General features: G+C 31.0%; 1 protein-coding gene across 5 annotated transcripts in view; it reads right to left on the bottom strand.

The window, feature by feature from the left end:
• The window catches only part of LOC108911838 (receptor-type tyrosine-protein phosphatase kappa), a 236,027-nt gene that overhangs the window by 21,649 nt on the left and 188,861 nt on the right, over positions 1-25,517 (bottom strand). For all 5 annotated transcript variants that reach the window (XM_018716884.1, XM_018716888.1, XM_018716885.1 and 2 more), the window contains 5 exons: positions 23,596-23,672; positions 20,773-20,907; positions 20,577-20,714; positions 11,247-11,410; positions 10,692-10,827 (listed from right to left, as the gene is read on the bottom strand). In XM_018716884.1, coding sequence (XP_018572400.1) covers positions 10,692-10,827; positions 11,247-11,410; positions 20,577-20,714; positions 20,773-20,907; positions 23,596-23,672 — 650 coding nt within the window. The remainder of the gene's footprint in view (positions 1-10,691; positions 10,828-11,246; positions 11,411-20,576; positions 20,715-20,772; positions 20,908-23,595; positions 23,673-25,517) is intronic.

Below are 25,517 nucleotides of genomic sequence, written 5' to 3'. Positions count from 1 at the left end.
GGAATTCCAAGTTTCTTTGTTAAAGTTTGTTGTAATGTACTAATGTAACTATAACTTTTTTGTATAATTTGATATTGAAGTGTTTTACAGAATTGTAGACCCATATCAATTTTATCTAATTTTGCATAGTTATATGAAATTATAATGTAAAACAAGTATATCCACGTGCTAAGATATTTATTATGCTTGGCCAGCACGTATTTTTCGAAAAAAGATCCACTACATAAGGGTGTTCCAAAAGTAATACAGGATTTAGTGCGGAATAGTGCTCAATTTTCATTCCGAACTGTTGGTAACATTGTGCAGGGTGATATGCTGTAGTAAACACATTGCAGTTAGACAAAATGGATGAGCGAGTGAAGATTGTGAAAATTCATCACAAGTACGGATAGTATGTAGCTGAGACTGTGCTTAAATTACGCCGAATTTTTGGTAGATGTCCCGAATGAAACAAATGTTAACGAAATAACAAACTGGCCTTGTACTGGCCGTTCAGTTACGGTGAGTGATAGTGTGGCGGAAATTCCCGTAATTTCAGTTGCAATTGAACATTTGAAAAAGCACAATGCAACGGATTTTAATATAAGATTTTTTTGGGAGGGGGGAGGGCGAACATGGATCTCAGCTTGTTGTCAATGGAGAATGATAACAAGAGATGCTATTGAACTTTTTGTGGCCTCATTTGGATAATGTGTGGTTCCAGCAAGATGGTGCCACCTGCAATACGGCACGTGAATTTATCCACTTGTTACGGCAGAAATTTAATGGACGATTTCACATATACCTAAGTGAAGTGACTTGGACACCAAGATTATGCTCTCTTACGCCATGCGACTTTTTTCTGTGGAGATTCGTAAAGTCCAAAGTTTATTCCGCTCAAATGAACCATTAAAGGCAGACTTTCTGAGAGTTATCAACGAAATTCAACTGCAGGTATGCGAAAGCGCGATATAGAATTTTCTTAAAAGTAGTCGAATATGCCAAATGAGTCGCGGAGGATATCTGTCTGATCCTCCTTCCTCCATATTTATTGGCAATGTCTACCCTTTAAAAACACGTACTTACCTACCTTTTAATTGATAAAATCTTTTTCTCATATAAAATCCTGCATTTCTTTTGGGACATCCTTTATTAATTTATGTTTCTTAAATCAGTTTGTGGCAAAAATTTTAAGTAAATAAGGTTAATGCTGTTTATATGGATCTTTAAGGAGCACTTCATCATTGATGCTTAAGAAGCATCAAATTGATCTATACATATTATTAAGCAAATTAACTTACTTTGCTCGTTCAACTATGCCACGGTGTAAAGAATTTGTGGAAGAATTTTTAAGAAGCATCAAATTGATCTATACATATTATTAAGCAAATTAACTTACTTTGCTCGTTCAACTATGCTACGGTGTAAAGAATTTGTGGAACATGAGGGGTATTCTTCATTTACATATAAAACTAACTCTGGTGTGCTACAAGGGTCTAATTTAGGATCAATTTTATTTCTCTTCTTCATTAATGATATTACTAACGGTACTAACTGTAATAAACTAATGTTTGCAGATGATCTTAAAATCTGCAGTAAGATACATTCTATCAGACTGCAAATTACTGGAATCAATTGTTCAATGGTGCACAAAAAAATTACTATCTACTACTACTACTATTACTGCTACATATCTCACAGTGTAATATGATTACTTACTTCAAGAAAAACCAAGTAATACTATTCAATTATACAATCGATTCAGTTACGCGGTTTTCGGAATTTAAAGACGTCAAATCATATCAATAAGACTATAAAAAATGCATACAGGGTAGGAAAGTACCGATGGTCTATCTGAAGTTACGTGAGAGCGACAAAGTAAGCCATAGAAATCCATGTGATAGACAAGGATGGGTATAGTGAAGGCGTCTAATAGTCACCGCCCATTTCGCCCTTCCCACAAATAAGAAGTGGATCTTATTTGTGGAAGGGCGAAACGGGCGGTGACTATGAGACGCCTTCATTATAGCGATCCTTCTCTATCGCATATGCGATCTCTATGGCTTACTTTATCGCTCTCACGTAACTTCAGATAGACCATGGGTACTTTCCTACCCTGTATAAAAAGTTTGACTTTATTCTTAGAAATTATGAAGACTTTCTTAATTGTTCTACTCTAAAATTATTTAAATGTTTACATTCGATCTAAGCTTGAACATGGTATGTACTACCATTTGGTATCCTTGGTTTGAATGTCATAAAGCTAACCCTGAATCTGTTTGTTAAGTAGATGTGTTTAAAATATTTATTATTTGAGCCTAAAAAGAATTAATAATTATTTGCCTACTAATCGTTTTAATATGTTGTCTTTATAATAGAAGAATTAATTATAAGTTCAATAAAATAATAATATTGATTCTTTTTTCATGTTTAAGTAAGTTAATTTTCATACTCCTAGGGTAGTACTGCGGAAAGCGGTGTTTATTACTATGAAAATTATAGAACTAATATCTTGGTGAAGCCTCCATACACATAATGTATAATAATTACAACATTTATGTTTTTAAATACTGTTTTATTTTTTATCTATTTTTAAATGAACATTTCCTGTAATTGGGTCTTGAACCTGTTAAAGTTTTTATATTATTACACCGCAAAAAAAATGAGTATGTTTTCACTCAAAATCACCACATTTTTTTGTTAAAGCGAGTCTACACCCACTTGTACCGAGTGAAGTTATTATATCAACACAATCGGGGTGGACACGTTTTAACACAAAATTGTGTTGATTTTGAGTGAGCATTTATAGTTTCGTTTTACGATGTAACAGTATTGTTTTGTTTTTTTGATGCAGTATTCGTAAATATGGTTATTTTATTTCAAGAAATTTCGTTATATTTTGAAAATTTCTTATTTTGTATTTATTTCATTCGTACTTTAACAACCTGTATATCAAGTATGAACCATCATAAGACAAAATTGTACGAATATACTACACTTATTTCTTGATAAGGAACATCGCCATGCCCATATCTGGCTCTTTTTGTAGTAGATGTTTGAAATTTTTCCACCGAAGTTTTTTACATATTTGTGCGACAGATATTTGACGCATTGATGAATTAATGTACCATTTTAAAAAATATTAAACTAAACTACACTAATGAAATAACCACTAAATTCCTAAATAATTTGAAAAACTGATTCAAAAGAAAGTAGAACAATGAGCACATAGGATAATATTAAATTATCCTACACCTCAGTCATAGCTGTTTAGTCTGTACCTACACTATTGTATGTATGTACATTACACTAATTAATTGAAGCCTGCTACTGAACAATTTAAGCAAATAATTGTTCTTAATTGAATAGGTACACTAGTGAGCACCAGTGTACACTGTGCTAATTTTTTCGGATGAGTTTTGAAGCAATAGAAGTTAACCTCAAAAAATGCAATACTAAATGGAAAATTTTATGTGTTTAGCAGTTTAATTCATGTCACATTGCACTAAATCTAGGTGATTTATATACACGTATTTCTAGAGAACGAGCAGAATATTTCATTCAACGCTTTCAGTATCCTGTCACTAATTTGTAGTTTAAGTTTTCAGGTCAGTTAAAAATGTTTTATTTAGATATTACAGAAATTGAAATATCAAATCGCTATAAAAATATTCTACGTATTTCTCTGGGGAACGGAATTGGTATACCTACTCACAATTTTATTGTTTGATGGGAAAAATTGCTTTTTTATACATCGCCCAAGCGCAAAGACATACAAAGGCCTTTTCGTCCTCCGACGAATGTTCTGAAATTGGGACTGAAAGTACTATTGAGATGTTACCTCGTTTCTCCCTTTACTTGAATACTCTGTTACATCAGAGTAGCTTTCACACTCCCCCAGGATTTAGTTCACCCGAGGGTTTTCTCGAAATTGTAAACATCTATAAAATTCAATCCGCCATAGGGAAGATGTTGGAGTCGAATTGAATGTAACGTGATGGGATTGAGATATTGCGCGGTACTTATGAAAAAACAAATTGTAGCACGTGTATTATAGACCTCAGTTTATTTAGAGTCAATTTAAAAATTATTAACAGTTAAAAGGAGATCTTGTTAAATTAGAAAAGCGCCGTCCTATAATATAGGTATATGCTTTAGATACTAAAGTGTCAGAAAATAGTATTTCGAGCCGCAGTTGCCGAATTTGATGACAAATAATGTGCCGAAGGCAGATTTTATTGATCCTTTTTTTGTTTCGAAATTATCGACGAAAGACTGAAAACCTCCATTTTTGTGTTTAATTGTTCGAACTCGAAAGCAGAAAGATTTGACTTTTTAAACTCACATTATTGGGAAATTTTTTTAATAAGGAAGTTTTATTAACCGTGGCGTTTATCTGGATGGAGCAATGGCATTAAACTTTTATTTTCCTATTGGCTCTTGCAACATGAATTCAGCTAATTTCTCTGATTGCAACGAGCTACATGATATTAGAGATTTGACAGTATACTATGGTTGGAATTAAATACAATTGGGTACTTTTTTTTAAGTATTATTGAAATATAGGGAAAATGTGTTCAACATTATTTTTTTGAGTGAGAAACCATTCTTCTGCTTTTGATCGAGATAATCTTTTCAATTACTTTTTCATTAAAGTTTGGTATTTCTCGTACCATTAATTCTTCGGTAGATAGCATTAACTGCAAGTTCTGTTTGCCTTTACGACCTAATTTAAACTTGTGAAATCTTTTAAAAAATAAACAAGAAACAATCCCATAGTCAACAAAGTCTTACATCACACGTATAATAAGAAAATAAAGTGGTGAATAGCTACTATTTGGTTACGGGCTAACTAAACAGAGCTGTATAGTAAATATGCGCTACACCCACTCCGTCTTTCACTGCTGCACGACGGTAACCATGACCACCGCTGTAAACACTACAGATTTAGGGACGAGCTACCAGGATCCACGTACTCAGTGTTATTCAAGTGAATTTTGCAAATTGAGTTAATTTGACTGTATATTACAAATTTAACATTACCTTTTACAGAAAACTAATCTAATTATTATAAAGAAGACATTGTACAGTAAATTTTAAAATAATTTTTTTATTACGAAAATTTCTAGGAGGGGCGGCGACCCAAAACCCCCCGCACTAGCCGCCACTGGCTGGAATGTGAAGAGATAGATGATAAAGAGTCGAGATGTAAAATGAGTGTTCGTTGTTGGTAATTTGTTTCAGTGTAGAAATTGTTTCAGTTTTTGAGCGTTTTCTTTTGAATAGTGTCTATCTTAAAATTTAGATTATATTTTTTACTGGTTCATGTTTCTAGAATGAAATTGGTAAACACATTGTTTGTATGTTTTCTTTTGTTAGGTATTGTATGATATATTATATTTGTCATAAGTTGTTCGACTAAATAAGAACAGTGAATAAACGTTTCGATTTTATTTATAATAACATACATATAATAAATTACTTGAAGAATTTAAAATAATTATGTTATTATCCTTCTCTATTTGAATAAAAACTAAATTTAACACTATCCTCTAATATTTATTTTATTAAAAAAATTAATTTGTTGTGCAATATTGTCATAAGTTTAAAATTTTAATAAATTTCATTATAGTCTTCAAACAGAAATATGTCCATCCTTTTAACACTTAATCGTCGTGTTGCTATCAAAAAAGGTCCATTTTCTAATCAGAAATAGGGTATTTTTAAAACCAACTTTGCGCGATTTGTATCCTAGATCACGTGACTTAAAGCAAATACAGTCTGTACAATATATGTTTAGATAAAATTCCAAGAAAAAGAATAACCCAATAAAGTTCTGTTATTGGAACTACATTAACAATTTATCGCAAATGTCTTTCTACCTCGGATGTCGATTTACCACGGCAGAGGCGTACTTTGGATTTTTCCCCAGTGTCTTTCTACCTCGGGTGTCGAATGCGGTTAATTCCAAGAAACTGACGCAGGGGTCTTCTTGGAATTCTATCTTAACAAATATCTTACGGACTGTAGCTCCTACTGTTACAGTTGGAGAAGTGCAAGTTGAAATCAGTACAAAAATATGCACGTATATACTTTGTATACATATATTCCATTCAAATATTTTCAATATACAGGGTGTAACTAAATAAGTGTAAAACATTTAAGGGGGTGATTCCTCATCGAAAAAAAATAGGATCTTTCATATAAAGAAACTTCATTGGAGCATCCCTTGTTAAGATACAGCCCCTTAAAGGGGGTACATAAAATTTGTTTAACAATTTTTTTCACAAGCACTAAACAAGTTACAATATTGAAATTAACCTGACATTTTCTACTACCAAAAAGACACTTAGCCAGTAATTTATTTGGTTTACCCCATGGTAGTAAGGGGTGGAAAACGCAACCCCTAAAATTTATTTCCAACGTAATTTTTTGTCTTATTATTTTTTTACCATTTAAAAAATTATTTCCGATAGCCTGTTTCATTCTAAAAAAAAATGTCTCTTGAATTTTTTGCCCAAATTAAACCAGTTCGCAGTAAAAAATTATTTTACGAACAACTACAGAGATACATCGTCATAAATGCGGACTGGATTTACTGTTATTTTGTAGTTACTACCTGCATTAAATGATTAAAGGGGAATAATCAAAACTAATTTAATAATAACAAAACATACAACATGTAGAAATCATAGTAAATGTTCAATATGTCTACCTTCAGACATTACGCATGCGTCTAGACGTCGGCGCATTGAGCCACGTATTCGCTCAAATATTCCTGGAGTCTCTCTAATTACCCTGCACGCATCGATAATGCGGTTTCTTAAGTCCTCTACATCGCGAACAGGAGTACGATAAACCAAATGCTGCAAATGGCCCCAAGTAGACAAATCCAGAGGATTGAGATCCGGGGATCGAGCGGGCCAATTCTGTGGTCCTCCTCGACCTATCCACTGATTTGCATATGTTTCAGTTAAATGCTGACGTGCTACTTGACTAAAATGGGCGGGAGCCCCATCATGCATAAAAACCATATCCCTTCTGACGCCCAAAGGAACTTCCTCCAGCAGTACGGGGGGATGCACTTTTCTTAAAAATTGAACGTATGCCTCACCATTTAATCGAGGAGGTAGAAAATGAGGCCCAATTAAATAATCCCCAATAACTCCGACCCACACCTTAAGAGAAAACTGTTCTTGATGGTTAGTTTCGACAATAGCGTGATGGTTTTCATCAGCCCATATGTGGTAATTATGAAAATTAATAATCTTGTCCCGAGAAAAACTACATTCGTCTGTGAATTCGATCGTCTTCAGAAAGTCACGATTTCTTCTAATCATTTCCAGCATCCAATTGCAAAATTCAAGACGGTTCGGAAAGTCTCGCGGTAACAGTGCCTGTACTCGTTGCAGATGGTAAGGGTATAAGAGATGTTCCTTTAAAATTCGAAATACCGTCATATGATCAACATTTAGCTGGAAAGCAATCTTTCTAGTACTGGTAGTAGGTTGTTCTTCTATCAAATTAAGTACTGCTGCCTCAAGCTGTGGTGTTCTTACTTCTCGATGGCGACCACAATCCTGCGTTCTTTTGTTGAATGAACCATATTCACGTAATCGTTGATGAAGTCAGACAAATATTCTATGTGAAGGATGCTGCCGTTGAGGATACATTTCAGCATATCTTGTAGAAGCTTCTAACCCATTCCCCTGCGACAGACCGTAAACGTAATGCATATCAGCCATTTCCTCATTTGTGTATGCCATTTTAATAACAAGTGAATTATTAAAGTAACAAATTAAGAACAGAACAATACACAATTAGTATTACTTCAATTTCAAAAATTTACAAACTGACAGCTTGATTCCAATTTAATTGTCAGTATCGCTAATGGCGGCCTACTAGATAAATTAGTTTCGTATTTTCGTTTTATGGCGATATGTATCTTGTTCGTAAAATAATTTTTTGCTGCGAACTGGTTTAATTTGGGCAAAAAATTCAAGAGACATTTTTTTTTAGAATGAAACAGGCTATCGGAAATAAATTTTTAAATGGTAAAAAAATAATAAGACAAAAAATTACGTTGGAAATAAATTTTAGGGGTTGCGTTTTCCACCCCTTACAACCATGGGGTAAACCAAATAAATTACTGGCTAAGTGTCTTTTTGGTAGTAGAAAATGTCAGGTTAATTTCAATATTGTAACTTGTTTAGTGCTTGTGAAAAAAATTGTTAAACAAATTTTATGTACCCCCTTTAAGGGGCTGTATCTTAACAAGGGATGTTCCAATGAAGTTTCTTTATATGAAAGATCCTATCTTTTTTTCAATGAAGAATCACCCCCTTAAATGTTTTACACTTATTTAGTTACACCCTGTATTCAAAGAAAAATTTTCCCAGGTTCCAGCTATGTATTACATTCAGTTCACGTTGTGTTTTTATATGGTTAGTCAGAAGTAGCCATAAGTCTTTCACACGTTTGATCCAAGTTTCTCAATAATGTGTGACAAAATGTGATAAAATGAACGTAGGTATATACTAAAGTAGGTATATACAATATCGGAAAGTTATATTGTCTCCACTTCATCCTTTTTTTTCTGAGCTTCTATCCAATAATAATAAATCCTGATATAAAATTTTCGACTTCGATATAAAACTTATATGAGTAATCTAAGTATGTTTTATAGTTTTCACACGTATTAAATGTAAGAAATAATCTGCACTGGTAGCACTAGATGGACAACAATAAACGTACACAATAATAATAATAATAAATCCGTTGATTCTAAGTGTCCTTTGTATAAAGTGTAACCTCGGTATATCATTGGGGTGGTTTGAAACGCAAAAGCCTTACTCTTATTTACTACTCTTATTGTATAAAAATATAAAAACTTTCGCTAGGAACGTACTTTAAATAAGCTTTACATGTTATTAAAAAAATCCATAACGATTAACAAATCTACTTCTGGTAAATTAGAAGAATCAGCTTGTACGAAATTTGCTTCTATTTTATTAAATTTAATATGCACAAACGCTAAAAAATTCTGTACAAAGCAGGAACTCATCTGGAAATAGCGCCAAGCCGGCTGACCGTCCCATGCGGTGACGTCATTGCATTGTCACGGCTGAGACAATTTTAAAAATCATATAGTTCGAAAACCGCTCAACGGATTGAGTTGAAATTTTCAGGATCGTCTAATTATGAAAAATACTTTGTGTATACAAAGTAAGAACGTATTTGAAAATTTACTGAATGACCCCATTGTTTCGGCACAAACGCTTAGATCCATTTATTTTCATGTTTAATAAGAAAAATCTTATTAAACATGAAAAGAAATGGATCTATGTATAAAAATACAGGCTGTTACAAATTCGTTTCTCACTACAGGGATTTCGGAAACGGTAAGAGATACAAACTGGCTTAAATGGGGGCAAAGTTGCATAATCAGAGGACTAACATTATGCCTCTAAAAAATCAAGGCTAATATGATTAGTTTTCGAAACATTTAAAGAAAACCGACATTTTGGAAATCCGTTTTTGTTTCTTTTCAGTATTGTTTGAGGTGATACTGAAAAAAGAAGAACACTTTCCCATGGCTACTTTTTTCCCTCTATCGAACGGCATAATCAATTTTTATATGTAACGTCTCGTCTCTGCAGGACCATCATCAACTTCATTTTTAAATACGACCCTGGGGATTTTATTGAATTTTTTGCAAGCCCTAATGACACCCAATACTGTACTGCCTCAGCCCGAACTAGACGTTTTGTCTCGAAAAATTAATCTTCAATGTATTCGTTCCAACTTTATCTAAATTTTTTATTTAGATTTCTATGTTTATTGAATTATCGTACACTCTAAGTGTCCTTAGCCCCTGTGAAATCCACCTAGTTATTTAAACTATTACCATCACCTGGTCATATATAACTCGATAGGTTGTTGCGTCAGAATTAAAACATAATTACAAATTTAATTTCATTATGACAAATTAATTCTTAAAAATGCATATGAACAACCAAAACTCCAAATGAATATTATACTTTAAAAAATTACAGTAAAAAAAACGTTACTGTTTTGGCAAATATTGAAAATGAAGATAAGCCTAATATGATCGGAATTTATTATAACTGCAACTATGAAAGAGTATGTCAGATGTATTTGTATGTATGTCAAGAAAAAAATTAGATCGAAATTTGTTTAAATTTTGAGCACTCGAGAAACCTAGAAATAACTATGAGCACGGGATTAAAACTCTAATAATGTTCTATTGTACCATATGATGGTAATAGTGTAAATAACTAGGTGGATTTCAAGTCGATGATGGTCCTGGAGAGACGAAACGTTACATATAAAAATTGATTATGCCATTCGATAGAGGGCAAAAAGTTGCCTAGAGAAAGTGTTCTTCTTTTTTCAATTTCACCTCAAACAAGGCTGAAAAGAAACAAAACGGATTTTCAAAATTTCGTTTTTTTCAAATATTTCGAAAACTAATCATGTCTTAATTTTTTATAGGCATAATGTTGGTCCCCTGGTTATGCAACTTTGCCCCTATTTAAGGTGGTTCGTATCTCTTAACGTTTCCAAGATCCCTGCTTGTATATAGGGTGTTCAGCTATCGATGAGCAAAGCGTCATCGATCAATTTATACATTTTTCTAGATATATAAATCTAGTACCTATAAAATGACGCTATACATGCAGTATGCTTACCACATTATCCACTAATCCTTTTCTTGATTGTCTTAATTTCTTCAAATATCCAAAAACGTCAAATTTGTCTTCCTCTTCTGCCAATTCCATATTTGCATCAACTGATAAATAAACACCAGATCTTCCACCACCATCGCTACAAAAAGACGGAAATTCCATGAATTCCATTATTTAAATATCTAATTTAATTCATATACAGCTTGTTAGCATTATTTTACAAAAACCAGACATAAATGTGACTTGTTACTTGGTTAAAATTGCACATACTTTTGGGATGCCCTGTATAACAAAATTTTTTAATCTTACATTTCCGTGAAAATATGGTACCGTTTTCAGAATTTAATTATTATATTCAGTAGTTTTCAAGAAAAGAGTTTTTCTCTTATGTTAATAATTCCATAACTTCATATTACAACACAGTATAGGTAGATTTGAAAATAATAAAAAAATTGAAAAATTATTGAATCGTTCACTTGACATTTTTTACCGGGCATTGAGGTTAAAGTTACCAGACATAAAATTAAAACAAAAAATGTGTTATAATATGCAACTTACTTGCAATGCACAACCATGGGGCCAGCCTCATTAGATTTTATGACGTGACCAACTACAGCTCGTACTCTCCTTCTGAATTCTAAAAGGGCATTCGTGAAGGGGCACGAGTGGCTGTGCCATTGAGTGTAGTGGAACTGGAGAATAGTCCTATCTTCTGCTATAGCCTGCAACCATAGACAATTCAGATTAATGGCAATTATAATTATGCGTATCTACCGGTAGTTAAAAATTACGTAATTTACATACGGGATGGTGAGTAACTCTGGTAACAGGGTGTTTCATTTTTTCTAGGCCTTTTCTAACCTAATTTTTTTCAAATTAGGTACCATGTAAATTATTGCATTTTTAAATTTCTCTTTGATGTTAAAAAAATTGACGAATAAAAAAACACCTGTTAAATAAATTTAACGTAGGGTTCCAAGTTATTCATAAACCGAACATTGGAAACTGTAATGACCATAATTACTATTTTTCTATTTTAAAATATCAAGCAATCAATAGAATTTTTATGTTTTTCCATTCTTGAATAGTGAAAAGCTCAACTTACTATCATGTCGTCAGTTCTCAAAAATTCAAATAACACTGAATTTTGCAAAAATTAAATTAGATGACGCCTAGAATAAATAGGACAATCCTCTGTAATTGAAAATAACTATAACATTTGTAGAAAATAGGACTCATAAATAAAAAGGAAGCATTTGCTTAAAGTAAAGAGTAAAAGTTAAAGCAAATATTTCAACGTACAAGATTGCAGCAAAAGCATTTGCTTCATATTATATGAAATGCTTTAGATTTTGTAGCAGTCGATATTCAATAACTGAGATTATAGCGGATTGCTACCAATTGAATATAGCCTACAGGGTGAATTATGAGCAGAAAATGTAAAAATTGTATAAATTCGGATTCGTATAAAATGGATTTACATAACCTCAATTGACATATTTTCAAAATTGTCTCTCCAAATTGTCTGTTATTATTGGGGAAAAAAATTAAAGTTCTAAATCCTTAAAGGCCAAATTATTAAAGTAAGTTTAACTTACAGTTAACTAACAATAGGCTTAGAATGTGATTTAATGCAGTTAAAACGTACCGACATCAACACATTCTAATCTTCCAGTTAGTGAACTGTAAGATAAACTTACTTTAATAATTTGGCTCTAAGGGATTTAAGTGGCCCTTGTTGGTTAGTAAATTGATCATATTTTATTTGTGGTTTTTCAAAAAATTAAAAAATTTACTATCACAAATCATGCAAAGAGTGTTTTGACACAATATTTAGGTTCCGCTTAAATTCGGGTAAATTATTACTAACTATTTCTAATTTTATAAATTAATTAACGCAATTAAGCATAATTTGACAGATTTTAATGCACGTAATTTTATTTCAATTTATGTTCAAATTTCGGTTATTTATAATGCAACACGGATAAATTTGAACTGTTTTTAAGGGTGGTTCAGGACAATAAATACGTTTTTTCTAGGAAACTCTCAATGTTATTGACTTGGAAAAAGATGACTTTAATGTAAGATTTTTTAATGACTTTTAACAATAATCTATTTATTTTTTCGAAAAGCCTTAAACAATAAAGTAAAACCATGAATAAAAAATTATTTTCTTCCCCCTAGGTGCAGTTTGTTACTAATAATAAATCTGCTGAATTTAAAAAATATATATTCTATTAATTGCAACGACTTTGAGGTTATGTAACCCCGATAATATGAGTTTTTGCAAAATACTTTTATATTCATCACTATAATAAGGGTATTTTTTAATTTCAGCGATTTCTGCAACAGTACTGCAGATAATTGGGTGTTTGCAAAGTGTTTGGAACTAGCTAATGCACTTGCTCGTTCTTCTGTTCATACATGAAATGATTAGCTAGAGAATGTAATATTTTCTTCATAAAAACCGAAGAAGTATTTATAACTGATATTTTTTGATTCTGATACGATTTAATGATGTCATATTTCTCACATTTAGATGTGCTAAATCAAGTTGAAGCCTGTTACTGAAGTACCTACTTACATATAGGTAACTAGGTTTATTCATATTAACAGATTTTTTTCTTTATACTAAAGCAAATGTCTGTTTCTACGTATGAAGTAAATGCTTCAAAATATTAATCAAGTTACTGAAGGATTCGCTTCGAAAATATATAGTAAAAGTTTTCGCCATTTTTATTCATTAGATCCAATAATTTCGCTGACTTTTATTTAGGTCACATATTTGTATTAATGATATTATCAAAGTTACAGAACAATCCGTCTTACATGGAGTTTCCTATATAGAGTTATCAGAGATGTAAAAGCAGCTAAAGTCACAAAGCTATTTATTGAGCAAACCGGTAGACTGCAAACTGTTCATAGCAATACCTAAACTATAATTTATTAAACGTTTTAAATTTATTGGTCCCTCATTTTGAATGCCTCGTGAAAAAAATAAACGTCCTAATTAAATCATCTGTGATATATCAGCTATTTGTTTTTAGTGTACTTAATTTAAAGAAATTATAAGCTTTAGTTTTGGAAATACTGACCAATATAACAAAAATACATAATTTTTCCATACTAGATACTTGAGAATTAATTTTTCTAAAACGAATGGGCAAACATATATACATATGTATAAGTGGTAAAGAGTTCACAAATGATTACAAGTCACGTGATCAGTACTTTTGTTTGGAACAGTAATTTTATTTCCTTCACGTTGGCAGTGATTTAATAATTAAATTTATAATAAGCACGATTATCTTGTTAAATCGAGTATGAACATTCGCGTAAAATAGTTTTAATCTTTTTCTTAACATTAACTTTATTATTTTTCTCAGAATATCAGAACCTTTTATAATATTAAACATATACTTATCGAATTACGTTGGTAAATCATTCCATTTAGAATATACAGTGATAATACAGCGAATAATAATTTTTTAAGAATACTCTTAGTTTCTTGAAGAAAATATTTTACAGAATCTAAGTGGATATACATATATTACTTATACCAAAAATGTCATTCAATTCATAAATATTGAATTATCCCTATATCTGTAGGTAGTCTTCATAAATTTACATTTTTAGATATAATAATACCCAACTTAAAAAAATGTAATCAGTTCGATAAGGTTTTAAAGATAAGTTGAATTTTTTTCACAACATTTCACGTGTCAAGAAATTTGATATAGATAATAAGTTCTTTACCAGGTAAAAGTAATCTTGAACGAAGCAACTAATTGTGGGAATGTACTATATCTGATTAGCTATAAGCCATAAGTTATAGTTTTAGATCTGAAATTTTTAATTGTCATATTTCCCTGAATTATCAACGATTAGTTTGACAGATATTTGTTAGTAGCCAAATATTCAATTGCTCTTCCCACACTTGCATTATCGAAAGTAAAAAAATATTTCCTCAAACGATATCAATTTTTGTTTTGATGCATAGACATTAATATTTTTATATGAATAAAGTAAAATACTAATACAAATATTTTCGTTTTTGGAGTAAGAAATAGTCAAAAATAAGTTTTCATAAACAGATCCCTTTGACGCAAATTGCTGTGTATTTTATTTCTTTTGCCAACTTTGATGAAATCGATAAATATTACACAGATGTCCAGAAAATACATATACCTATAATGTTTGATAAGAGATTCCTTGGCTCAGAATAATCCTATTCAGTCCAACTTATCCATATCTAAAATAGCTTAATTTAGCCGTTAGAAATTCAAGAAAAATTTGCATCTTTCTTTTTGGAATAACTCAAAAATGTGGCCCATTGATTTTAATCATTTTCGGTATATGAATTTCAAATGAAGTTTTTTAATTCCTCCCGACATAATTCGAAGTGTTAAAAAAATGGTACAGGAAAATATCGGCCAATATATTTTCTTTGCTACTTATACAATGGCTACACAGCAAACTCTTTTAACTTTAATAAAATTATTTTTTGGACGAATAATTTGGACATAAAAAAAATTAAACGTAATAAATTTTCTGCCTTAGATTAGAAGAATATTATTACCATGCCATGACATTAGGTTTATGCGTGACGGCGCTTGCCCATTTCTCTCTAGTTATAAGAGTTATTGAATTAACAGTATCCCGACCGATTGATAGGAAGGGACAACTGTCCACTTACAAATTGGCCGGTTCAGTCACCGGATTTAACACCCTGTGATTATTTTTGTAAGGTACCTTGAAATCTATAGTTTATTCATCTCCAGTTGACAGCGGAGTTACATTGATGAATTGCAAATGTAACAGTTTCACTGTACAATGAAAGATCTTTCATTTAAATTTTTTACGTCAAATTAATTTAAGCAGTAAAGAGTACGGCAGTCATTTTGAACACCTGTTATAAAATTTTTATTTTTATAGTTCATTAGACTTTCCAAATAAAGTATGCTATTCCTAAAAAATCATTTGAATATTGACAATTGAATATTCTAAAAATGGTAAATATTGATGAGCACGTTTCTGAGTTATTTCGAAAAAAAAAAAACGATAAGTTTAATGAATTTTGAAGTCCTCTAGCTGCTAATTTATATAATTTTCGATAAAGCTAAGATGGGCTAAATAGGATTATTCCCAGTTTTGGAATTTCTGGTCAAACTTTGTACATATGCCCATTCTTCTGTCACATAGGTTTTTCTTTATAACATCATAGTTATTGTTTGGCCTTGATACTTCAGTCGAAACTTAATAAATGATAAAATATAAGACTTTTTTGAAGTACTCGTATCAATTTTGAAATGCATTTCTTGTGAAATGGTTTTCTCAATAGAAATATTTTCATAATGACCAATTGACTTAATATTTCAAAAAATATCGCAGTACTACTACAAATATTTGATATCGTTGATGTAATACAAGAATTACATTGAAATATAAATTTATGTGTCCAAAGCATTCCTTCCATCCAAATGCTAACAACTTTAATTTTACGGTGATATATTTTGCAACGTTAATGCAAAACAATTGCCTCCATAATAAAGTTTCCGGAAAACCGACAAATGCAAATATCACTCATAACTCATGTTTCCTTTCTTTTTATGTAACCGTGTATGGAAATAAGCCAATTCGTATTCTGAAATATAAATGTATCCATTTTTAAGAGACACTTGGAGAAGTTTCATCTGATGGACTTACCTAGAAGTAAATTTTTTATTCTCTTTTATTAAAAACGGAATTTATTCAATTTATGCAAATACTTTAAAATAGGAAGAATGTTATCATGATAAAATTTATCATAAATATTTTTATATCGTTCTGAGAGCTGACTCACGTTTATAATTTTATTATTGATTAATTGATTCTTATTAACCATATTTCTGTATATCTACTAGGAGATCTATCTCAATATTTATTAAATATTGAACTGGCTGAGATACATGAAAAGCAGACAAGAGATATAGATCGTTTTGGAGATACTGACGTGGGTGTTAGTGGACGTTTGAAATGTTTTTTTGCTTCTACCCTCATCACACAGTTATTACTAAATGTGTGTATTTACGACAGATTAATACAATTTGCCTGTTCCGTTTATGAGTATAAATCAATTTTAATTAAAAACTGGTTTTGGTCCAGTTACGCATAGGTATATTTTCGATATATAAAAAGTGCCCTTTAGAAAACATTGGAAAAAGAGTTGACACTATTTTAAAAAGTATTATATTATGGTAAGACAAAACTTTATATGCTTTGAACACTAAAAATATATGGAGTAGATAATAATTCTTCTATTAATAGAATACTATTATTGAATATACTTTCATGTGCAATGTGCATATTAAGTAAAACTTCCATCGTCAAAAAATATTTAAATGAAGAAAATGAATTCTTATGCCAGAATTATTCAGGTGTTGTTTTTAACAATTAGTTCTCATCAGTAAGGCATAGGTGGAACGACCAATATGATTTCAGTGTGGATGAACTGTAACAAGATATGTGATATACAACTACATAATCTTAATTGACCTACTGACACTAATCTATAGTTTTTCTTGTCCACGACCTTTATACGTTGGGTTCAGTCTAGTGGTGTTTTGAAGTCTTTGAACAGTGGATTGCACTGTTCAGGAGATCTTGATTTGAATAAGGCCTTTTGAAATAAAACAACATAAATCAATCTACAGTCAACGAGAGCAAGTAAGATACGTCCGCACCCGCGCTGTGCAAATAACCACAGTGAATTTGATTTAGTTATTGCATTGCAATTAAGCGGAGCAATATAGGGTCGGTCTGAGTTTTGCGTAATAACTATTGATTAATCTTCTGGAACACGTGGCACTTTAGACCACATGAAAATTGTGTATTGAACGCGCTTATTTCAGAAACATATAATGTATAATGATTTGATTGTTCTTATGGGGTCTGTAAAATTGGTCCCATTGATTAACTTTATAAAAATTTTTTACAGTGCCCTTTTGTTAATGAATAGCTCCAAAGAACCTTTTAAATTTGAATCTTAAGAATTCGTTTTGATAATATGGAAACTTACTTCACCCAGCTCCCCTTTTACGATATTTTTCTCGCTCTGAAATGTACTTCTAGCTTTAAAGCTTTACAACTTTCAACTTTAGTTTTGTACCTTAAGATTTAAAAATAAAAACATAGTTAAGAATTAAATCTCTAAAAAGATTTAAGTTGTGAAAATAATATCAGTTCTGGATTCTCTTCGAATAGTTCTACTATTTCATACAAACCGCGTCGCTCTAGCCTTTTTAGTTGCAAAAATAACGAATTTAATTAATATAAGCAGTTTTTGAGAATTTCAAAACAGGGAGTCCTGGTAAATATAACGGCAGCTCTGCGTTGTTATTGAATAGCTCTACTATTTTATGTAAACCGCGTTGTTTTACCTGTTATAGTTATGAATTTAATTAATTTCAACAGTTTTGGAGAATTTTGAAACACGAGTTTTGGTTCATTATTGTATGCATACCACGTAGCTCTAACTGTTGTAGTTGGGGAGATTTCAAATTTAATTAATTTAAGGATATTTGCTAATTATTGAGAAGGGGAGCCCTGATAAAAATAGCGCTTCTGCATTGTGCTCAAATGGTTATAATATTTTATGCAAACCGTGTAGCTCTAGCTGACGTAGCTGCGGGGATATCGAAATTAATAAAAAAAAAGAATAAATCTCATTTATTAATCTTATGTTAGAAAAATTTCATACATTGTACATAAAACATTCAAATAAACATATTCCTCAAATAATTTTATATGAATGAATGATAAATCCATTAAATTATTAACACCGAACTCCAAGAATTTATTTTATTTTATTTACATACACCATCCGACAGTCCAAACCAATTAATGGGGTGGGAAAAAAATAAATGACAAAAATTTCATACATGAAAAATATACACATATAAAAAAGTACCTGCTCACATACAAATGCATTAAAATTTTTAAAATGAAAGGACATAAATAAAATTAACAATTAGTACAGTAAGTTGCGTCTGGAAAAACCTTTTTGATATGCGATATACTGCCTGAATCCGAGAATGATTATTGTCAACCATTGTGTATAATTTTAATAAATTCGTTCTAGGAGTAGCAAAATAAAACAAAAGCGAGAAAACGAGGACTAGATTGCAGAGCGAGATATATGGAACCTTTAATCGGTTAACAAATTGTGGCAGTCAATTAATCCTGTAATAATTTTATGTAAAGTAAATGCATCATTAATTATATTTACGGGAGAAGAAATCGTCTTAGAAAAGTATCATATGATATTCCTTGGGGTGCATAATAGTAATGCACTGAACAGTAATGGCACTTCTTTAAAAACCAAGGTATGCTTTACTTTGAATATTATTAATATGTTATATTATATTATTAATTGAAATTAAAATTAAACGTCAACAGCCGTATAATTCGATATAATAGAAGTATGTAATTCTCCTAGTAAAGGACATCAAATTACACTTTGAGAAATTTAAAAGTAATTCGTAGTGTACGAATAAAATATTTCATCCACATCTGCTTGAAGCAGCATTAACTTTGTCACAGACAAATATAATTTAAAAGCATCGGCATAAAAAAGAGCGTTACATTTTAGAATTCAAGTGATATTGTTTATAAATATTATTGTTTCTTTAAACAATAAAGGCCCGAGGACTGATCCTTGAGGGACTCCAGAAGTAGCGTTGATATCTATTTAGGCCGGAACAGGATCTTCCGCCGATTCTATTAATACTCGTATTTAGTATTATAAAGTATATTTTACCACAATTTAGTACTGCTTTCTGTGGTAATCCCTTAGGGACGGCATTTGATTTTTTTTCAAGGGGTTTTGTTTTATTTATGTATAAAAGGGATATATATTAAAAATGGGTGTCGAGTATATAATCTATGATTAATTTATAATTCGTTATTGCCCAAATCTCACAACGACAGTAGTTTGAGTGACATGTTGTGCATGAAATAGTAGAACTATTTGAGCACAATGTAGAACTGCTGTTATTTTTCCAAGAACTCCGATTTCTTAAAAATATACCTAACTATCTTGGGTACTAAGGGGCGTAGGCGATTTTTCTTTTTTTTAAATGACCGTAAAAATAAGCTCTACCTATTTAATGCAAAAAGAGCTAATTTTACGCGTTTTACGTCCTATTTTGTTAGTTTTAAAAGGCCTATTAATTACAACATTTTGAATTTTCTTGTTTTTTCAGAGAAACGTATCGATTCTCTCTCGATCAACTAGAACCTAATCTAAGATATTAACTTCTAAAATTAAATTTTAGTAATTAAACAATTATTTGCAAAAAAACAAATGAAATTAATTAACAAATACCTGGAGCAACAATTTCACGGTCAATCGAGTCGGTCTTTGGCACAAGTGATGATCTTTGGATTGACCGTGTTTTCCATAAATTTCATCGCTGTTTGCAATAATAATGCGCAGTTTTCGAAAACTGTTTTTTTCGCATTCAACCTTTATTTTACAGTTATTTTTCGGTTTTTTAAAAGCTTATTCAAAATGATAGAGTTATAGTTTTCCGGTATAAATGAAGTTTATATTGACAATACGTGGTTCCGAAAATCTGATTCCATATGAGAATATAGCAGCCAAATTAGACTTAAAAAATCATGCAGTTTCGCGCAGCTTCTGAAATATATGTATCAGAAAGACGGTGATGCATCAAAATTTAATAATCTCTCTAAATCGGATGGTGCTTTCCGGAATAACAATATTACGGAATATAATTTTAAACGCGCTCTATATATTGAAAAATATGTTTTTATGTAGGGCAATTGCGTGAGTTATAAAGTTTCCGGAAAAATAGACGACGAGTACAAATAGCACACATTACTCACATCTCCCTCTTTTTTGTACAGCCTAAACGTTCTTATATGGAAATTGGCCAATTCCTCTTCGCTGACGACTTGGATGTGGATCCCCCCGTAAATTTCTTCAAGCTCTCTGGATGCTGGCCAATATTGAACGCACATAACCTGAATAGAGGATTAGATCAGTTTGAAATTGGAGCGATTTGTAAAGCGCTTATCTCACCCTTATAAAATCGAATGTTTTCGTTAACATCACTATACAGCTAGCGTTCTCTTGCCAGACCATCCTCCAAAAATCCGTAACTGTCTCCTCTGTGGGTCCCTGGGTTACGATGTAGGCATTCGGTTTCAACAGACTCTGGAAAAATGATTGTGGTTATTTCTCGTTTTTCCGCTGGACAATATAAGTGAAATGTGTGTGTTCACCGTAACAAGGAAGAAATATTATACACTATATAATATTAAGGGATATTAAAAAAATCCCAATATTTTGGGTGATTTTCAAAGAGCTGTAACTTGGAGCGAAATGGTCGTAGAGAGAATAAAAAAAGGGAATTGAAGCTTCAAGTGTCTAGTTTTCGGATCTGGAATTTAAAATTTTTTATCGTGAGCAGTTTCTGAGTAATCATAAGAAAATCAACGAAAAAAAAATTGCAAATTTTTGCCTTTTCTTTAAAAGGCATATGGACTTCAAAAATTTTTTTTGGTAATTTCACCATAAAGCTCTTCCAGATAATTTAATTCTCTTCAATTTGAGCGATTCCGGAGCCTTGTACAATGATTTGTCGCCGAGTTATCGTCGATCAAAAAAATCATTTTTGACTTTGGCAATCGGGAAATGATGGTCGTACAGAAAATTCAGGCAGGGACTTGAATATTGCAAAGTATTCTCTATAAGACGTAATTATTATTTTTTGATAAAAACATTTTTATAAAAGTGAAAATGTTGGTTAGAAAAGAGGGAAAATATTGCATAATTAGGAATATTTGAATAACTTGTCATAACTTTCAAATAATAAATAAATTAAGGATATTGACTAACTTTTCAATTTCAAAGTGTCCTATGAATCCTTGATGATTTCAAAAAAATGTTTGTTTAATTTTTTTTAGAATTATGAATGCTTTTTAGGAAACTTTTTAATCTCAAAGTGTCCTAAAGAAAACCTAATGATTTCAAAACGCCGCGATTTTTTTTTCTAAGTGCCCGGAATGTTTAAATTTGTCGTTTTTGCTGAAAATCAATGTAATAAATAATTTTCACTTTTTATTCATTTTTTTAAGTTAAATATGTTTAGCAATAATTCCTTCATAAAAACATTCATGACTAAAAAAAATTAAAAAAAAATTTTTTTGAAATCATCAAGGATTCATAAGACACTGAGATTGAATTAGTCAATATCCTTAATTTATTCATTATTTGAAAGTTATGCCAAATTATTCAAATATTCCTAATTATGCAATATTTTACCTTTTTTATCAAAAATTTTTTTTCAAAGTGAAAATGTTGGTTAGAAAAGAGGTAAAATATTGCATAATTAGGAATATTTGAATAACTTGGCATAACTTTCAAATAATGAATAAATTAAGGATATTGATTGTAACTTTTCAATCTCAGTGTCCTATGAATCCTTGATGATTTAAAAAAAAATTTGTTTCATTTTTTTTAGAATCATGAATGTTTTTTATGAAGGAATTATTGCTAAAAAACAATTTTAACTTAAAAAAATGAATAAAAAGTGAAAATTATTTATTACATCGATTTTCAGCAAAAACGACCAATTTAAATATTCCGGGCACTTAGAAAAAAAATCGCGGCCTTTCTTTAGGACACTTTGAGAATAAAAAGTTACAGTCAATATCCTTAATTTATTAATTGCAAAGTTATGTCAAGTTATTGAACTAATCTATAATTATGCAATGTTTTATCTTTTCTTTAATCAACATTTTCACGTTGAAAATTTCTTTTTTATCAAGAACCAATAATTACAACTTGTAGAGAATACTTTGCAGTTTTCAAAACTGTGCTTGGATTTTCTGTACGATCATTATTTCCCGAGTAATTGATTGCCTAAGTCAAAAATGATTTTTTTGCTATGATTGACTATAACTCGGCGACAAATCATCGCACAAGGCTCTGGAACCGCTTAAATTGAAGAGAATTAAATTATCTAAAAGAGCTTTATGGTGAAATTATCAACAGAAATTTTTTGAAGTTCATAGACTTTTTTAAAGAAAAACAAAAATTTGCAATTTTTTTTCGTTGATTTTCTTACGATTACTCAAAAACTGCTGACGCTAAAAAATGTTAAACACCAGATCCGAAAACTAGACACTTGAAGCTTCAATTTCTTTTTTTTATTCTCTCTACGATCATTTCCCTCCAAAGTTTGGGATTTTTTTAATATCTCTTAATTTCTGTGGCTAGTAGTAGTAGTAGTATTGGAAATCCTATGCAATTGGTGCTATTGAAAACTAAGTTAACTGTGAGATATATTTTTTTACAAAATTATAAATTAAACGGGGATACTCTTTAATATTTTGAAAACTAAGGTTAGCTGTTAAGGAAATAAATATAAAATGCCTCTATTTTTGTTCTCAGATTTATTGAAATTAAAATTTGTGTTCTGTAGAAAGACCATATTTTTTCAAGTTCAAATTTGAAATTTCGAGTTTGAACATGAAATTCAGGTCCAAACATGAAATTTTAAAGCCTTAACTTAAATTATAGAATGCAATCTAAAAATGATTTACCTCTTGCCTCGCAAGAAAGAAAATTATGCAGTATATTTTGGAAAAAGGTAGGTACCATAAACTCAACGACTGACGAAACATCAAAAAAATATATTTTTGTTTTCAAAATACGAGTACAATCAGACAATATTTTCAAATCAAATTTTTGATATATCTTTTCAAAAAAAACAATATAATGCATTGAAATTTGGTACAGTTTAAGTTTTTAAATGTGTTTTAGTATATTTTGAAGGTATGTACTTAGTTAATTATTTTTGTTTTTTAAGTATTATTGTATGAGGACGAGTATACTTACATCAACATAGGACGCGTTTACATAATCCGAATCGTGTTCGCCTTCTATGGTTTCTAGTACTACTCTATTATAATCATCTGAAAAAGAAAAAAAGATTTAGTATTTATGATATATCGAGTACATCTGGTTCATCTATGATTTAAAACAAGAATCTGTTTTTGCTGAATACAATAAAGTTCATAGATTGCCAGACTGTAAAAGAAGATCATGATTCTTGAAGAATCTGTTTTTGCTGAATACAATAAAGTTCATAGATTGCCAGACTGTAAAAGAAGATCATGATTCTTGAAGTTTAAAAGTTATCTTTTCCTATAAAATCCACTAGGGAATAAAAACACATTTAGAGACCATAAAGTGTAAGTGATTTTAATGCTGGAGTAAGTGGAGTAATAGACGAACTCATGGTTTTCTTTGGAGAAAATGAAGATGAGAAGAAGAAATTTTTCTTTATAAAAAACTTAATACCTATATAAACCAATGTTAGTCTGGGTACAAATTATAGAATCGAATACCACTCTATCAATTAAGTTCAAATTTATTTATGTTCAACATTACTGAACAGGTTTAGAAAGTTTAAGGAATTTTGAATACGTGGCGCTGTGCATTAATACCATACAATATTGACAACTATATCTGTGGAGTTATTAGCTCTTGAAGTTAAGAGTTGAAAATGAAGCTACATTATTTGAAATTATTCCTCGGAATATATTCAATTTGCCAGAGACTTGGGGCAAAGCACTTTTGACTATCTTCACACAACAAAAAATTGCTGCGTCCTATTCAAATTTCGCCTCACTTTCCAATCTGAGTTACAAAGCCGTCTCCAACCTATCTAAGCGACCACAACCATCTAAAGAGGAGAACACTGTAGGACCTCTGCGGAACCATCATAGGAGATGTCGATCGTCAACTCTGTTATCTTACAACTCATTAATGTACGGATGGATATAGGTTTCCATAACATGTACTGACGGGGCCTGTACATGAACGTTTCAAATAATTCTCCATGTGTATTATATAAAAAATTTTCAATAAATCCAGATATTTATCATTACAAAATAATGTTGTTCGGGGCACAGATCTCATCACACTGGTCAAACTGTCTAGGAGTCTCTGAGCGCGTGATAAAGATGCCACAGGATACATCAAGCTCCAAGAAGCTTCCCGATCTAGGTGCTCTAAAGAGCCTACAAAAATCAAGCTCCATGTAGCTTCCAAAAGGTATTCTCATGGGTGCCCAAGAATATTTTAGTATAAAAAGGCTCAGTTGAAAGACTCAGTGCCATCCTGCAGTGTGGTTGTAGGCAAAATAACAGAGAGGCGTGTTCTACTCTCGTCAGGTTCAAAACAGTCCAGAATTGAACTAGGTAGACGAAGCTGTCATGAAAAGTACCGCTAGATAGGTGATGATAGGACAACTACTTCTTCAGTTTTTGTTCAAACTGTTTTAAGTGAAAAATTTAGTTTTTTTTCTGCTGTCTTGAACAACTTTGTTATTATAAATATTAAAAACCTAAATTTCATGTCATGTTATCTCACCGAAGCGCAACTTTTTTTTTAAATATATTATTTCCACGGTGGTGTTCTACAAAAAAAATACATTACTTATTTTATTAAGGCCTCAAATAAAGAGATTCATTGTATCAAAAGGAGTAGTATAGGAAAATAGCTAATTTAACATTAAACATTTTTTTAAGTTAAAAAAGATTATAAATCAGTATAATGGATGGAAAAGAAACACTGAATATTTCCGTTTTTTTTCTTATTTTGCTCAAACGGTGAATACCTACTGGTCGGTAATATTATGTCAAAAACGACAACTAAAGTTCTTTATAAGTAAGTAATTAAGATGTCTCAGCTGATATGCCATTTTAATCGAGTTTTCCCTGAATGGAAAATGTTTTAAAATGTACCGGGTGGTC

This window comes from Anoplophora glabripennis, unplaced genomic scaffold (assembly GCF_000390285.2).
Source record: "Anoplophora glabripennis isolate ALB-LARVAE unplaced genomic scaffold, Agla_2.0 scaffold544, whole genome shotgun sequence".
In the NCBI taxonomy this organism is placed as follows: Eukaryota; Metazoa; Arthropoda; class Insecta; order Coleoptera; family Cerambycidae; genus Anoplophora; species Anoplophora glabripennis.
Note: the sequence above shows the minus strand (reverse complement) of the source record. Positions and strands in the feature narration are given on the sequence as shown.